At 45.3% G+C, this 16,489-nt stretch overlaps 7 protein-coding genes across 7 annotated transcripts; 3 read left to right on the forward strand and 4 right to left on the reverse strand.

The window, feature by feature from the left end:
• Positions 1–7: 7 nt before the first annotated feature.
• Positions 8–2,607, forward strand: F4813DRAFT_401361 (uncharacterized protein; the record flags this gene model as incomplete). The annotated part of the gene is made up of 6 exons (XM_049248399.1): positions 8–49; positions 94–471; positions 520–1,008; positions 1,043–1,389; positions 1,424–2,204; positions 2,265–2,607. 6 exons carry the CDS (start codon positions 8–10, stop codon positions 2,436–2,438), a joined length of 2,211 nt encoding a protein of 736 aa, XP_049101748.1. The 3' UTR covers positions 2,439–2,607.
• A 394-nt stretch (positions 2,608–3,001) lies between these two features.
• On the reverse strand, positions 3,002–4,570 carry F4813DRAFT_387277 (uncharacterized protein; the record flags this gene model as incomplete). Its single annotated transcript, XM_049246536.1, has 5 exons — positions 3,002–3,265; positions 3,326–3,739; positions 3,807–4,102; positions 4,159–4,346; positions 4,395–4,570. The coding sequence occupies 5 exons, from the start codon at positions 4,568–4,570 to the stop codon at positions 3,002–3,004; spliced, it is 1,338 nt and encodes a 445-aa protein (XP_049101749.1).
• A 42-nt stretch (positions 4,571–4,612) lies between these two features.
• On the reverse strand, positions 4,613–5,562 carry F4813DRAFT_351945 (uncharacterized protein; the record flags this gene model as incomplete). The annotated part of the gene is made up of 4 exons (XM_049242473.1): positions 5,081–5,562; positions 4,979–5,026; positions 4,891–4,901; positions 4,613–4,830 (listed from the first exon to the last, which is right to left on the reverse strand). Coding segments are annotated over exons 1-4 (176 nt in total), but the record flags the coding sequence as incomplete, so codon positions are not given.
• Positions 5,563–5,885: 323 nt separating this feature from the next.
• F4813DRAFT_351948 (amino acid permease-domain-containing protein) lies at positions 5,886–8,728 on the forward strand. The gene is made up of 10 exons (XM_049242474.1): positions 5,886–6,237; positions 6,296–6,534; positions 6,592–6,748; positions 6,818–6,899; positions 6,957–6,992; positions 7,056–7,116; positions 7,174–7,810; positions 7,861–7,949; positions 8,006–8,222; positions 8,277–8,728. The coding sequence occupies exons 1-10, from the start codon at positions 6,001–6,003 to the stop codon at positions 8,508–8,510; spliced, it is 1,989 nt and encodes a 662-aa protein (XP_049101751.1). The 5' UTR covers positions 5,886–6,000; the 3' UTR covers positions 8,511–8,728.
• Positions 8,729–11,747, reverse strand: F4813DRAFT_351962 (Metalloprotease). Its single transcript, XM_049242475.1, has 7 exons — positions 11,142–11,747; positions 10,943–11,076; positions 10,606–10,887; positions 10,339–10,557; positions 9,992–10,267; positions 9,675–9,929; positions 8,729–9,603 (listed from the first exon to the last, which is right to left on the reverse strand). The coding sequence occupies exons 1-7, from the start codon at positions 11,260–11,262 to the stop codon at positions 8,797–8,799; spliced, it is 2,094 nt and encodes a 697-aa protein (XP_049101752.1). The 5' UTR covers positions 11,263–11,747; the 3' UTR covers positions 8,729–8,796.
• A 1,428-nt stretch (positions 11,748–13,175) lies between these two features.
• Positions 13,176–14,627, forward strand: F4813DRAFT_324591 (peroxisomal membrane protein 4). Its single transcript, XM_049241055.1, has one exon. It carries the CDS (start codon positions 13,610–13,612, stop codon positions 14,303–14,305), a length of 696 nt encoding a protein of 231 aa, XP_049101753.1. The 5' UTR covers positions 13,176–13,609; the 3' UTR covers positions 14,306–14,627.
• A 275-nt stretch (positions 14,628–14,902) lies between these two features.
• Positions 14,903–16,230, reverse strand: F4813DRAFT_379593 (glycosyltransferase family 69 protein; the record flags this gene model as incomplete). Its single annotated transcript, XM_049245473.1, has 2 exons — positions 14,903–15,559; positions 15,628–16,230. The coding sequence occupies 2 exons, from the start codon at positions 16,228–16,230 to the stop codon at positions 14,903–14,905; spliced, it is 1,260 nt and encodes a 419-aa protein (XP_049101754.1).
• Positions 16,231–16,489: the final 259 nt, after the last annotated feature.

Genomic DNA, 16,489 nt, shown 5'->3' on the forward strand with positions numbered 1-16,489 from the left:
TATCCTCATGAAGCAGTTCGACTCATTACGCTTCGTATCAGCGGCACAAGTTTGTCGAGAGGCTCAGGCGAGATCAAATAATATCTTCAGCAGCTATGCTACCCTACGCGATACATTTTCCGCCATGAAGCAACAATCCAGAAGCGCTGGAATAAGAAAACGAGACAGCAGAAGCAGAAAATTCTGTTGGATGCATGGCCAGACATGGCAGTAACACATCGCCCAGACTTTGATGCTTTCTGGCGGACCAACAAATTTCATGGGGGCGTATCCGAGGAAAGTGTCAGGGACTGCTATCTATTACCGCAAATCAATCAGGAAGATCTTCTGAAGCCGAAAACGCTGCTCTTACTACTAAACGCGCGAGGGCGTAACTCACCGCCAGAATTCGCCGCCGCCGACTTCGAGGCAATGAACCTAGGTTTAGCTACGAATAATATGAGGTCTATATTCCTAACGGGATATACTATGGTCCTCCACGGAGCTCATAATGCCAGTGAATATGGCAAGCTCTGAAAGTGGAGCGAGCACTCCGACGCCCGCGACTGGGCGAACACTCGAAAGAAATTCCTCCCTAGCTTGGGCTTGCTGATTCTTGAGGCCCAAGAAAAGCTTATGAAATTCTTGGTTGCTTGTTGCCAGTATATACTGCACGATATTCCAGTCCATAGCCTCACTGCAGATACCTTTCCTGTTCAACCTGAGCCACCTTTGAAGACAGGAAAGGAAATGAATGGCTTTGATTCTTTGGCTGTGATGGCAGCAGAGATGCCTTATCGACTACCTTCCAAGCTAGATCTCGGCCGAATTGAGTCAGTTCTTGGCGCCAGAGTATCCGCAGCTGAAGACTATCTATGGGCCATACGGGAAGATCCAGCATATTTCCTTGAGCAGCTCCTTAAGATTAAGGAACACCGGCAAGAGCTATTAAAGGACACTTTTGGAGATAAAAACCCCATCTTCGAGAAAGCTCACCAAAAGGTGTTTTGGGCTCGCGTCTATGGTAGAGTTCCTTTCGAGTCTTACTTAGGTACACTTTCAGATATTTTCGGACCTCTACCAACAGGCCCAAACACTGCGGTTACTACAGATCAAGTATGCGGCCGTTATATCACCTGCTAAAGACTTGCCTGGGGAGCTGATGAGTGCTATACTCAAATTCCGTCGTTATTTATACCAAACAGCGAACGGCCCCCTGAGTGAACTTAAGGACGGCGTTATTGCTTCTCCTCAATGGCGTAAGTACTTTGTTCGCCTACCGCTACCGGACCCTACCTCAAGCACGACTCATGCACAGCAGAAGATGGGCGTAAAGATGAGCACCATTGAGCACCAGCTGTTCTGGATTCTCCGTACGCTATGGGACAACGGCGATGATCTCTTTTTTTGGTCGCCTACCGACAATTGTCGACGAGCTCGGAAGGCTACTTGAAACCGAACCACGTGCACAGGAATTGGTATCTCAGAGGATCACCGGCATCATTAGTGATCTGGCCATCATCTCACATTGCATAAGCCAGATCGACCTATATCAGCCATGGGCAAGAAGCTTTGAGATGGCTTCAGTCAAGATGTCAGACGATATCGAAGATGAATTTGAGAAACGATTTAAAACATGGGACATATTCGCGGAAGCGTTTCAAGATAGAAATCTCTTACAGGTCGCCCAGATCGGTGATCCTTCTGATAGAAGATTCGCCTACCCATATGAGAAGCGCCGGACTAGGCAGAACGTAGAGGAACTGCGGCGAGCTGAGCAACATCTCGACCAGCTCTGGGCAGCGATTGACAAGATTGTAGATACAAAATGTGGAGGTCTAAAGGGTATGGCTGTCCATGGCGTCTTATCCCAACCACGCATGATTAAACGTACACCAAACTGGGTTGACCCCCCACCATCTACAACAAAAGCTCCAGGCCGAGAACCAGTCCTGGATCCAAACATTGCTGATCTGTATAAACCCCTTTCTACCATCTATATTGGAGAACCAGCCGGAATTACCAGCAACAAAGCTGAAGCGCTGGCACCGAAGATCAAGACCAAGACAAGAGACGTATCTTCTACTGCTGCCACGGGGTCAGAAACTCTCGTCACAGATGAAGACCCAAAGCCTGAACAAATTACCATACCTGTCAACGCTCGCTCTCTTAAAGTATTTCGAACAATCTTTTTTAATCCGACTGTAACATCTTCGCCTGGCGAAGTCTCATGAAACGACTTTCTACACGCCATGACATCTTCAGGCTTATTTACAGCTGAGAAGCTGTACGGATCCGTCTGGCAGTTTCATAAACTAGAGGGCGACCAGAGCAGAATCCAATTTCATGAGCCGTATCCTCGAGGGAAAATACCATTCACGACCGCCAGGAGACATGGGAGGAGGCTTAATAGGGCATTTGGGTGGGGCGGAGATACATTTGTCCTCGAGGAGAAATAAGGAAGGGTTTCTTCCTTCGCCCCTTGACCCGTATTGTTACTGTTTACCTAAAATCAAGACTCAACCAGCACTATACCTCAACGTACCTAGGTATAGGCTCGTCACAACATACTGACAACGCCCCTTATTTTAGGTGTCTCATCTAGATTCCTGACAACGTCAAAGACGGATGGGTAGTGTAGGCGGTATTTATAAAGGCAATTTAAATGTGAGCTGAGAAAAATCATACTGTCTGTCATAGCGAAGAGATATAGCCCAGAGGCTTTCTTGTATCTAGGTTCGTATTTTAGGTGCTTAAGTATATGATTGGTATACTAGCTATTGCCTCTATAGTTTTATAAGATACGGTATATGAGCTGTATGTTGTATATTGACTTAATATGTCACTTGTATGAGTGAGGGGGGAGGTTTTTCTTATATATACGTTCTACGCCAAGATATCATGTACCGTACCTCAAAGTAGTCCCCTAGCAGCTTCTTTACACGCATAGCTAGATTTCAATTAATAACATGTGCTTTATGATATACATATCGAGGTGGCATAAACAGCAACTATCGCGTATTTACACAGGCAGCTTTTTAATATTCTTCGTCGAGTCCCCTTTTATCGTCAGAGCACGCCGCGCCAATGCTCTCCAGTCCCCCACGTGAACGTTCGGCGACATTCTCTTGAGAACAACATTATCATGATGCAACACCCAATAGTAAACCAAGAAGGTAATGATTGTTAGCAGGATAGAGGATAATATATATATCCATATCATAGGAGTACTGATGATTCGTTTTGAGTCAGAGTCTAAATCAAAGAAGTTCATACCGAAGAAAGTCTAGTGATAATTAGTAATTGCATGGTATCGCGAAACAAACTGGGCTTGTTTCATACTCACGGCCACGAAGGAAGCTGGGAGGTAGAGAAGAGTCAACGTGGTGAGGAAAACAGCTGACTTATTCAGTTGCAGCATGTTGCCGTTCTGTTGCTTGGCAAGGATCTGGTCTCGGAACGATAAAGTATTAGCCAGGAGTTGTGCAGTAGTCTGTGCTCGCTGCTGCAAAAGGGTCGCAACACGACAATGAGCCACAGATCGACGACGATAATTATCAAGCGCGTCTATTGCCTCCGGCATTCTGGTCTTTAAGCCTTCCCGGATGAATACGGAAGAAAGTTCCTTCAGGACATCTTCACTATGAGATAAGAGGGTGGCGACTTGGAGGAATTGGTTATCAAGGCTTGCCAAAGCACTAAGGTTGTCATATCCTACGCGCAATGGCTCGTCTATGAAAGTCGAAAACGTAGTACTTGTCTATATTCATCAAAGGGTTAGAGTTATCAGTATGGGTTAGGTACATTATAAAATATGATAAACTTACTTCCGGAAGCAGTTTTCTCTCCAAGAAAGCGAGATACTCTCTCCATGCTGGAAAATACACCGAAAACAGTATTTCGTGGATAAACCATGGAGTTGGAAACCTTCTCGAGCCACAGTTTGTGCCAAGTAAGGAATCTTCTATCTTCTGATGAGCGGCCGAGTTTGGCGTTGGGTTGAATAAGACCGATATAGTCTGATTAGTCGACGCGTCGAATCGATAATAAAAGCCACTTTGACGAATAGCCCAGTTTCCACCATTAGGCTTCAGCTCGGGATAACGAATCGTATAATAGATTTCTTAGATCCAGTTAGCGATAGCTCTGTCAAACCAATTTGTCAAGTCAAACGCCTACCAGTTGAAGAGCCTATCCTGTTTACAGTAACAGGGAGACAGGAGTTTATTTCCACGTCGTCGTTCCGGTAGTAGAAACATGATGGAAGATCCCAGAATGAGTCGCTTATATCGTGTTTAGAAACGAAAAGCTCTAGCAAACCCCTGGTTATTTGCAAGGAGCTCCACGATGTCTTTTGGCATATAGACCTGGAAGATTTCAGCGATAACCCGGATTACTCCCTTATTAAGACATACAAGTGACGATGCGAATAATTGATTAGCTTACTCCGATTCAGAAAGTCTTCAATCTCCTGCGCTGTAGATAGTTGGCGAGTGGACTGCTCTTCATCGCATTGATTTTGAGGTAACACTTCTATGAGCCTGATGGGAGCCACAACTTGGTCGACAAAGCATTTGCTAAGATAAGACATTTTGGTATAATAGTGAAGAGAGTCCGTTAAAGCTAGTATGTTAGTCCGACTAATATACGCTTTGATATATGGTAAAGCAAGCAGTTATATATAACATTCTTAGTTCGTGGACCCGTTAGCTCCTATGGTGGGTACATAATTAATGCTGTATGTACACCAGGGACACGGGATACCCGATATAACATTACACCACTAAGCAGCCGACAATATACGCCACGCTCAGACACAGCATTGGTATAACTCAATTATCTCTCACCCCACTGATTCTATTAGATACCTAACTTCCCAGAATATGTCAAATGATGCATCTGCTTGCTTACTTGATGTCACTCTAAACTTATGTTAATCTTATAGGCATTACGGGATATGCCTTAGATAGGTACCTAAGGCATATAAGAGAGAACTCACCTCGCTGACTGCACTAGGTACAGTGAAACACCATTGGTCGTCTCTCAGCTATGTCAGTCAGCCCATGCTCCAGAATCCCTGTGTGGCATGGCCGACACTAACCCGAATATTGAAATCAGCCTGACCCGGGAAAAGTCGTTGAAGAAGTCTCAGTAGGCTGTTCTCCTTGAGGTACCGTGTATTGGTATTTTGGGTTACCGACATTCTGACACAGTCCAGTTTCGAGTAAGTAGAGATTAGGGTTTATAGAAATAATTTTGTAGGCGTATTTTGCTAGATCACCGTGACTTGAGAGATAGCAAGCAAGGTGAGATGCGGCAACCCAAATGTATGGCGATCTATTAATACGCCCAAAGTACCAAAGAAGGATTGATACGAAAGAATCTAAGCTTTTAGAAAACCAATAGCAGCTCTGTAACGCAGCCACCGCGTATCATTTCTAGATGAGGGGCTCCTTTTACCAGATTTTAATAATGGGGAGTCAGATAGTTCCAGTATAATTAATTGCCATTAGCATATTTCTTCATGGTTCTTATTGACACCAAGATATGAATGATATCCAAAAAAAAAAAAAAAAAAAAAAAAAAAAAAAGTCGCTATTATCATAAAAATCATAGAAGATATAAGTCAGACCCTCGCGCGGGGAACTTGCAGTTATTGCCAATTGATCAGGCAGTGAAGTCAAATGAACGGCTCAACTGTACTCAAAAAATGCCTCAGCTGATAGAACTCAGCGCTCGGTCAACTAGCGCTACGGCGCAGTCTGCAGCGTTAACAGCCAACCAATTAAATCTCTCCAAAGTATGAGAAACGTAGTACAACAGGAGCAGGCGAAAGGGGAGCAGGGGGGCGAATGGTGGCGGCGGTGCATACATGTGCTACGGAAGCCAATATCCTCAGAGCCTTGTAAGCCCACAACCAATTCACGGGAATTTCTCAGTCTTGACATTACTCAAGTCCTCATAATGAATCGGGTCATTTAGACTTGGAATAACCATAAGAATCGGGCCAGCAAACCAATAATGGCGACCGAGGCCACACGAGACCGGTCTCATACGATATGGGGTTCGTCTGAGAATTTGGGTCTTTCACTAGAACACGGCGCTGGTAACGATGCCAGGACGATTTCTACTCCCAGCAATAATGAGACCCGCAATCCAGATACCCAAACATATCGTATAGAAACACTATCTCCGATTCGGGCCAATACGAAGAAGGGAAGGGTGACGCATAGAAGCTTGCTCCCTATTCATGTGTTTGTGAGTGGAACCTTGATCACTGCCAAATGCCTGTATAGTACCTAGCTAATAAAGATAGATGATCGCCGTCAATGCCACTCTAGGTACAGGACTATACTGGCGCGGCGGACAGATCTTGGAGTTAGGCGGCTTCCTAGCCGTTATCATCTCCTTCTTGTCACTCGGAATACTTGCATGGCTAGTTACGCAATGCATTACCGAACTACTTTGCATCTGGCCTGTCCCCGGTGCCATGTCCGTCTTCGTACGCGAGTTTGTAGATTTTGAGCTAGGAATTACCGTGGGTATCGCATATTGGTTCGCGATAGAAATTGAATCGGGCTATACAAGATCACCATCACTAACATGCCATAGGTTTACATACTCGGTCTCCTTCGCTGCATTGATAGCATATACTGCGGAGGAGGTTCACTATTGGACTATTGGCGATGTACAGGACGGGATCGATGCTGGAGTGTTATATTTACTTGTACCGGTAATCTTAATAGTCATTAATTGTTTTGGAATTCATGTAAGTACTTCGACGATTATCGAAAACATCCAGCAGGGGAAGCTCTCTAACAAACCTCTCTATACCTAGATATATGGATGGTTCGAGGTTGCCACTGGTATCATCAAGTTAATCTTCCTGGCCATTATTAGCGTTGCAATGCTTGTATTCGGTACGATGCCGTCGAATCAACACGTTGACCAGAATTCCTATTAATAGTAGTATTTAGCTACTCAGAGCCCCGAAACCCCCGACGAGAAGCATAGTGAGTTAAGTTTACTTAGTTCAACCCGCCAGAATATACGTTAGATATTTACCAAGCTATTAGGTTGGGCGCAACCAGTCACGTTCGATGATACCGCAGCGCAAAGTTGGTTTCCTGCTCTATGGTAAATAAGTTTATAATCACATTTAACTAGACATATTAAGACTAACACTTAATTTAGCATATGTCTATGTACCGCAACATTCGCTTATGCTGGCGTCGAAGTTCCAGCAGCCGCCGCACTCGAAGCTCGTCCTACCGCTGCCTCGGCCCATAAGCGCAATCAAGCCAGTAATATTGGCGAAACCATTAGATTTCCGTCGAAATGGATCTCAGTTTTCGCGTGTATTGCATATACACTAAGCGGTATCCTAGTATCTCTGAGCGTCGATCCTACCGATTGTCGGCTGCCTCGGGTCGGTTGGCTGAATTACGATAGCTGCGAGACTGTTCAGTCGGCATTCGTTCTCGTCGCAAAAGTTCGCGGTACTGCGGAAATAGCGAGCGCCTTCAATGCGTTCCTTGTATTCACCGCGTTGTCGTGTGCCAACACAAACCTCTATATATCGTCTAGAACACTATTCGGTTTAACTAATCAGATAGACGGTGGTCCAGACGAACCTTGGTATTTGAATATCCTTGCATGGCTTGGACGTACCAACAGCTACAGAGTTCCAATCCGGGCTATGACTGTATCTGCGATCGCTTTCATTTGGGTGCCGTTCCTACAACTTCACCATCCAGATCAGCCACAGACAAAATCGAGTCAAGAAAGCCAAATAGGAGGTGACGGGTCCCAAAGGGATGGAATAGGCGCTGTGAGACCCTAGATGCTTGTATACCATGTAGCTCTGCTTACCCGGTTTAGTTCATCAACATTCTTGCCGAGATGGGCTCCGTCGGAGTGCTGATCGCTTGGGCCTGCGAGTGCTGGGCATTCATTCGATACTATCACTGGTAAATTACAACCGATATGATAGAAGCCCTGGCAGAGTCTGACATATATTTATTAGTATTAGTAGACACCATAACGAACTTGTTGAACGAAAGGTGTCGCGTGTTCAGCGCTTCAGCGATAGGGACGATAACGACTACCCCTATATAAGTAACGGGCAACCAGTTACGGCATATCTAGGTTTATTTGGATGTTTACTCATCCTTCTGGTGCTTGATGGGGCTGCTCTATGGAACGGGTTCTACACGGAGCCCTTCTTGTCGTCATATCTTCTCGTACGCTTCCACGGATACCTATAAGAGTAACAATATCTAACATGAAATTACTAGGTTGTCATCTTCGTATTGGTATGGGTTGCCTTAAAGCTTTGGAGAGGTGCTAAGTGGTCACTCGTCGACCTTTCCAACCCAGATCTAGCCATAGGTATTATACGTGGTCTTCACGAGTCCAGCTATGCAGGATTTCAGACCGAGCCCAATCCCGATCGTCGCAGGGGCTCATCTATATGGGCACGGCGACAGCTATCCGTAGCTCCATCCGCCCCAGCAAGGAATGCCGAATGATGTATAATAAATAAAACAGGGATGTGAAATTTCCACACTTTCAGACTAGCTAATAGGGGGTTGAATTAAGTGTCTATTGATAAGGTAACTATTTAATATAGCTACAAAATAAAAAGGGGAAGGGGACTAAACCGTACTAAAGAGTTATGGGCATAACAGGGCTATGGCTATTCAAAATGAAATATATACATGCTTGTTTATCACAGCGACCATACACGAATGTAACGCATCAAATCAAGTCTATAATTAAGTAACGGAGTGAACTATATCAAACACAACTCCCTATCTAGTAAATCACGCACGTAGGCTCCTTGACAGGGCAGTTGAAAGCCTCCCTAAATCCATCTGCGTTATCCATCATGTTCTGGATCCGAACATCAGGGGGTGAGTGCACATCAGAGAGGTACAATTTCTTGCCGGCATCCTCCGACTTGTCACAGAAGAACTGGGCGGCGGACACGTAGAAGAGCTGCTCGCGCGTGAAATTCTCCGACAGTCCGGGCAAGTCGAAATCGGATGCCGGGTCCTCGCGCCGCTTGTCAAGCCACGCGTCGTACGCCGTGTTGATGCCCCCGGTGTCGGCGATGTTTTCCCCCAGCGTCTGCGTACCGTTGACAGGGATCTGCGTGCCGTCGCTCAGCGTCACGTTGCTGGATCCGTATTGCTTCACAAGGCACTCCGCACGCTTGTCGAATGCTGCTTCGCTCTTCTCGTCCCACCAGTCGCGGAATGCGCCCCGTTCGTCATACATCCGCCCGTTGCTATCAAGCGAGTGCGTAAACTCGTGTCCGATAACCAGGCCGAGAGCCCCGTAGTTCATGTACGCCGGAAGCTCCGGGTCTAGGAGCTGCTGCTGTAGCGTTCCCGCGGTGATGATGATGGAGTTCTCTTGTGGTAAGTAGAAAGCGTTGATCGTTAGAGCAGAACCGGCTACGGCTGGCCACGCGCCCTTTTCTCTCTTCTTCCCGAAGAGCGAGGCAGTTGTCTTCGATAACCACTTCGAATACGAGACGGTGTTGTCAAAATAAGAGTCTGAGACATCGAAAGCAGCGTAATAATCATTCAGCGATTGCGCATCGTCGAGGTTGGGCGACTGTGGAGGTCGTTAGCATTAGGTACCTAAGATATTCATAGGTTGAGTAGTAATCTAGTTCTTAAACTTACCTGAGTTGGATAGCCGAGTTTCGGGGTAATGACCTGGACCTTATGCTTCGCTATAGCCTTTACTTCATCCGTCATCCATTCGATATGGTCGATATTGCTAGCGAGACGGTTCTGAATTCTTGTCGTCATCTCCTCGAGAGTCTTCTTGATCGCCTCCGTATACTTGGCTTCCACGTACGGCTTGCTAATCAGCCACGCCATCTTCGAGTCGGCATCAGTAACGCAGGTTCGCCATCTTTCAGGGATGTAAGGTTTCTATACATAAAATTAGAAATCTGATATATAAATACATGGCCATAAGCCGAGATATTCCATACCGCTCCAGAGATGATGTTCGGGAATTGTCTTAGAGGTTCTAGTTCAGGTCCATCGATAGCTGGCTCGTACTTAACGATCGCCTTCCACATGAAATAAGCCTGGATGACAGGTTTGGTGGTATTCGCTAGAGTTTGGGATAGCCAGGTAGAGTATTCGGGAAAGCTGTAAGATATTCTGTCTATGGGAGAAGGGCTTATCTCCTTGAATACCGAGGCGAAGTCAAACTCAGGGACCAGCTGCGTAGTATTATCCAAAGTCGTGGCTAGAATTGGACCCTAATATTAGTTAGCACCATGAAACTACTACTATTTTCTCAATATTCTATATGAATTCTAGGTACACTTACTGCATCATTTGAGGTAGGCATGTTGGAAGCAAGCTGCCGCTCGAGCTGGACTATACCTCGAGCCAGTTCGCTTGCTTTAGCCCTTAACTCGTTGGTAGGTAGTACGTTCTTAAATACTTCCGTGATCACCTTCTGATATAAAGAGCTAGTTTCCTGATTCTCATGAATCTCGCTTGGAAGAAGGGCACCTGTGGGCGCTATAATCGGGATATGAGTTTCCTGTTAGGTTAGCACACTTTCTCAAAGCAACAAAGAGAGAATACATACTACATCTTCAGGATCATAATCGACGTCTATAGTCAAGAAGGGGAATATAGAGTGCTGGACGAAGTAGAGGTAGGTGTTGCTGAATTTCTCGTAATCGGCAGTATCGAAACGACCGGCATTTTTGTGCTCATCCGGCATGACCGGGAAATTCTCAGTAATATTCCCAAGGAAAGTTACCAGTGGTTGGACACCTCTTTCGGCAATTGCAGTTTCGTTCATGCAGGCATTGTAGCCGGCGACGAGCTTCTCGAAATTCTTCTCGTCGATGGATCCACGCGAAATCTAGACGATCAATTAGTTATGTAAAGCATAATGATATCGCTAAGAGCACACATACCCAGGAGGGATCAGAGGGCGCCTCCAAGACATTCTTCATAAAAATTTGGTTCGTCTCCTGCAGGGTAGTTATCTCCCCCAAGACCTGTTCCCATGCTGGAATCACATTACGCTCCTGGAGCCCGCCACAAACAACTGCCCGCTATTGTTAGTAATAATTCTCATATATGCTGGTTATTAGGGGGCCAATTAGTACATACGCTTTGAAAAATTTGTACAAGGATCAATATTCTGGAAGTTGGAATCGAGATGGGAGTATATAGCCGCCGATGCTTGAATGCAAGACTGCGAAAGGCAGACCGAAGAATTTGTGTAGGGCATACTGAAGTAGGGAAAGAAAAAAAAAAGAAAAAAGAAACGGAAAGGGAAAGGGAAAGGGAAAAAGTAAAGTCAAAAACACAAGGAAATTGTGCGTTGGAAAGAGATTAAGCGATGAGATACAGATTTGACATAAACGTGTAATCGTGAATTAGTATTAAGTCAAACCACCCTTACTGGGGCCACCCTAGTGGGGGCTACCCATTTCCCATACAAAATCAACAACTTCGCATGTCTATAATTAATTCAAAAGAATAGATAAAAATATACAATCTCTTATGTTTTACTTTTTGATCATTATAATATCTTATATACATTTTATCATATTTAAAATCTAATATTTTAATAGTAAAATAGTAAAGTATATTTTTAATATTATTTTAAAAATTTTAAAAATTTTAATTTTATATGGGAATTTTATTAAATTATTATAAAACCTTATAAACGCTTATAATTTCTTAAATAAATAAGTTATATAATTTGCCTTAGATTTAAAAGTTATATTAAAATGTCCCTTATTTAACAATATAGATTCTACATTTATACCATATTAATTGGTAAAGTTATAAGCAATAATATTCCTTAACAGCTTTGCATATAAATTTGTATGCGTAATTGTTAATGTATACTCTTATATTCATTTCACTACAGATATTAGCCCTGCCATTTTTCCAAAATTTTATACCTGGTGAAAATCCAATACCGTACTTAAAATCAAAGACTATATAATTTTACCTATTTTCTTGAATTAAATACAGATATGCGAAATCGTTGATTGTTGGAGTATGGGGAATAGCCGATTATGTAATCTAGTCACGTGTTACCACGTGCGTGGGGCTAACCCACACACACACAACTAAACAACAGACAACAACAGATCGTGATAGCCTCATTTCAGTACCGTGTGTTTCCTTTCCTTTGCCGTACGCTTATTGGTGTACACCTTAATTTTTACATTATTACCTTATACCTGGTCCTTCCTACATTGATTTTGTATGGGAAATGGGTGGCCCCCACTAGGGTGGCCCCAGTAAGGGTGGTTTGACTTACTACTAGTATAGATCAACATATTCGGGGTGTTTTTTGACAGGCGAAATAATCAACGATCCCACTCTAGTACTCCAGTCGTCCCGCACGCCATAGATGCGGGTCGGGTTATTAAGTGTACAATCATCTCAGATAGTCTCTACATTCCCACTGGGCGTAAACTTATTTACTTATCAAAACATTTTACTATAAGAAACTTGATTTAAATATAGAATTACTTGTGGATTTATTTATGAGTATAATACGTTCTAGTTACTATTAGCTTATCGAGTATTTCAGGTCTTATCTCGCCGCGATGAGAAAAGCATATGTACCTACCTAACCTACTTCTATTTATCTATAGTTAACTAACAATAAATAAAGACTTAGTTATAGAAAAGCTTAAAATCTTGTGAAATGACAATATAAACGACCTAACCAATGAGATTTCTAATATATCATGTGCCTCCTTTCCATCTCATAGGTAAACCCCGGTTAGCAATTTAACATCTCAAGATGAGAGAAAGCCACGGATCACTCACCTGGTTAATTAAGACTCCGCCGAGGACTGGGATATAGTCTGTGAGGAAGGTATTACCTATCTAGAATTCTAGATGAGACATTTAGAACTTTCAGTATGCTGACTTGGAGTCCCTCACGGAACAACGAAACTGTTTCCTTGCTTTTTGCTCAAAGGGTCCCTGATCGTTTGAGCCAATCATATTTTTCATGATTTAAAGGTGGCCATTATAGCTTACCCTTGGAGATACCTAAACAATTATACTTTACAACAATTGATTACGTTTAACATAAGCCTTTCTTTACCTAGTATTTAGTCGTCGACTTGCTGCATAGGTAGATAGAAGCTTATAACTTTCACATGCAAAACAACTGCGTTAGATCAATAGCATGCCTCAATTCGCGAGCAAGGATTGGCTATGCTGCGTCATAGGTAGCGTTCACGTAACCTCAGTGCGTATCGATATGCACCACTAGCGCAATCCCGTCTTTGCAGGTCCCGGCACCCTTTGTTTAAGCCGAGCATGTGCCACTTGCCGAGGCCAAACCGATTCAGCCATCGTCATCTCCAATCATCCCGAAAATGCGTTCCTTTTACTTTTAACAAACATCGCAACTATCTGCCATGCCCCGATAATTCAAACACCGTATACAAACCAATGACCCGATAACGTCTCCGAGTACGTCCTAACCTCTCGAAAGTCGCCGTCGCTTCTCCTCTTTGTATCGCAGCGACGCGAAACCGACCGAGCTTCCCTCCCTCTCTCCCTCTCTCCCTCCCTCTTCTCCTAACCCCAGTGCCAAGATGGAACCGCCATCGGCGTCGGCGCTCGAAGGCCTCAAGGCCGCAGTCGAGCAAGTAATTCTCAACCCGGCGTACCACGACATCCTCGCCGTCGTAAAGGGGGCTCGCAACGGCGCCGTGTACGGGGCCAAGGTGCGCTTCCCGCACGCGCTGGTGATGGTGTTTCTGTTCCGGTCCGGCACCATTCGGGAGAAGGTTTCGCTGGTGGTCCGCGCCACGCGCACGCATGCGCAGAACCTCGCGCGCTTTGCCGTTATCTATAAGCTGGTGTGCTTCCTGCTGAAGCAGTACGGGCCGACACCCGGGAAGGCAGGGCGGTACGATTCGTTCATGGCCGGGCTACTAGGCGGGTACGTGGTATTCGGCGGGCGATCACGGCGCACCGGCAAGGTTCCCAGCGTCAACCAGCAGATTGTGATTTACGTGTTCGCGCGCGTCGTGCTAGCGCTTGCGCGGCTCGCCGTCAAGCCAGAGGGCGGTACGGGGCTACCGCTGGTGTCGCGGCAGGGCGTCTCCGAGTCTATAACGCGCTATGCTTGGCCCGTCTTTGCGTCGCTCTCGTGGGCTAGTGTAATGCATCTATTCCGTTATCACCCCGACGACCTGCAACCATCGCTTCGTGGCAGCATGACGTATATCTACCAACAGTCAGACCATTGGGATAGCCTAAGGAATTTCATTTGGCATAACAAATAGCGGGTTGTTTAAAAACGGAATCATAGGAGCGCATGGGAGAGATCTGGAAATGGGCTCCACTACTATACGATATCACCAGAGGCGTTTGTGTTGAATTCTTGGATGTTATATTAACACATACGGCTGTGCGCATTTAGCATGGGCAAACAGCCAGGTTCCCATTGATGACGCGAGCAGCACGGAAGAAGACGGATATCCTTCGGCTTGACGGGGGATCGACTATAGCAACCATGTATAATCCTCGACAAGATTCAGCCCCAACCCCCCTTGCTGCTATAAGCCGCCTTATTCGCTTAAACTAATTGTCACCCATTGGTACTATGGCCGAACGAGCTGAACAACCAAAAGGCGATCGACAGTTATATCGGAGGATGTGGGTTCGCAGATCTATCTTGGCATACTACGTGGAAGACGGTATAGGAACTTCAACAATGAAGCTTTACCTATATAACGTGCTAAATTATAAATCCAAATGGAGTTGTGATAATTTGTTAGAAGAATATAATATACCTTAGGTATTCAATCCAATACCTAATATTCAAATACATTTTTTCTATTAACTCCTTTTTGTCTATGCCGTTTTTTTAATCTATACTTTTACAAGTGCATCCATCCGTTTGACCACATTATCTGCATTTCGTTGATGAGGCACGCATCTCCTGGTTCATACCGCTGCGGTCCCCCATTTGGGGTTTCTGACCTCCATTGTTCTAATCTGGTCTGCACTACTCGGTTTTCCAACCGGGTTTGGATGGCGACGTGCCAGCCATTTAACCGATTAACCCACGCTCCTATGACCGTCCAGAAGGGATTAGGGAATCGATTCGTCTTAACCTGGTTATATGCATTGACGCCGTAGGCAACGCGAACATTCGGGTTAAGCCATACGCCTTTCTTAGCCGTGAGGTAGTTGTCGGCATGAATCAAACAGCATTCCGAACCCTCAAGATGCAGATCTGCTAAACTGTCATCGATGCCACGAAATCGTAGAGGTGGATTGGCGTAAAAGGGTCCCGCGTCGAACACTACAATTCCGTTCCAGCATGAGGTTACACGGATAGGCGCATTGCGCTCAGCCGCCGCCCTCGCAATAGGGGATTGGAACCAAGGCCAATAAAGGGACATCGTTTTTAGGCCTAGGTCGTCTCGTAGGGCAAATGTATCGTAGTATAAGGGTGCTACCTTGTAATCCATGGCACACGCAGCGGCGTAGTTATTGTCACGAGTGTTGAACAGTGTGACGATATCTTCGGTCTAGGTCATTCAATGTTAGCCATTTAATTACCACGGGAATACTTCCGCACAAGATCATGTGAGCATACATCAAATACGACATCGTTCAGCCAGAGAACCTTGTCAAACTCTCTTCCCTCGCTCTGCAGCTGCTTGAGTGGTTCCATTGCTTGGTTTCGAACTTTTGCAAGGTAAGGTATCCTACGCAGTTCGAATTGACTTTCTGCGGCATTCCAAATCCATCCGGGCTCTCGCGCGTCTGGCGGCGGTCGAGTGTCAATTTCTTCCAACTGCTCCCAAACGGTCATCCCCAAGCTGATTGTATTGGAGACATATCTCTGATCAAGGGCTGCCTTCAAGTCCATCAATGCCTGTTTCGTTTCATCTTGGGACCCCGATTCGATAGCTGACAAGTGAACGTTTTCTGGACCGAAGAAGTCGACTAAATCCAACACGGCCTGGCTCCATGTCGATCGTAGTATCGGTTCGGTGTTGCGGTGTACCGATGCAATGAAAACGCTGGTGTTTCTCGGGAGGGAAGAGTCGGATTGTCGGTCAACGTGTATGTTCTCGCGGTAGGTATCGGGTCGGTGGCGTACCAGGGATATAGCGTCGATGGAGAAGAGGAAGAACAGGACGAAGAGGAGCGGGCGCAAGTAGTTACGCCTAAAGCGGCGGTACTTGATGAGCATCTAGAAGAAGATAATTGCCTTGGGAGGCAGAGAACTGTCTACACACAAAGGAAAGGGAGCAAAGGAAGGACTGAAGGGATCTAGTAATTGGAAGCTATGGCATTATTGAAGAAACGACAGCTGTGTCCATCGACCGCCGTTCTAGAGACGAAGCAGACAAGGCGTGAATATTATAGAATTCTCGACAACTACCTACTTTGCTACCGTATGGCTACCGCATTAAGATGACCGAATAACTGCAACGTGTAGAAATCCCATG

The sequence above is a fragment of the Daldinia decipiens genome, assembly GCF_022478715.1.
Source record: "Daldinia decipiens strain CBS 113046 unplaced genomic scaffold F4813scaffold_8, whole genome shotgun sequence".
Lineage (NCBI taxonomy): Eukaryota > Fungi > Ascomycota > Sordariomycetes > Xylariales > Hypoxylaceae > Daldinia > Daldinia decipiens.

Bases quoted from the DNA above. Each gene is read 5' to 3' on its own strand.
- F4813DRAFT_351948 (XM_049242474.1), top strand. From the start codon at position 6,001: ATGGCGACCGAGGCCACACGAGACCGGTCTCATACGATATGGGGTTCG. The intron at 7,117-7,173 runs GTAAATAAGTTT...CACTTAATTTAG, and splicing joins AGTTGGTTTCCTGCTCTATG to CATATGTCTATGTACCGCAA. The intron at 7,811-7,860 runs GTGAGACCCTAG...TACCCGGTTTAG, and splicing joins AAAGGGATGGAATAGGCGCT to TTCATCAACATTCTTGCCGA.
- F4813DRAFT_351962 (XM_049242475.1), bottom strand. From the start codon at position 11,262: ATGCCCTACACAAATTCTTCGGTCTGCCTTTCGCAGTCTTGCATTCAA. The intron at 10,558-10,605 runs GTATGTATTCTC...CTAACCTAACAG, and splicing joins ATTATGATCCTGAAGATGTA to GAAACTCATATCCCGATTAT. The intron at 9,930-9,991 runs GTATGGAATATC...TTTTATGTATAG, and splicing joins CGAACATCATCTCTGGAGCG to AAACCTTACATCCCTGAAAG.
- F4813DRAFT_324591 (XM_049241055.1), top strand. From the start codon at position 13,610: ATGGAACCGCCATCGGCGTCGGCGCTCGAAGGCCTCAAGGCCGCAGTC.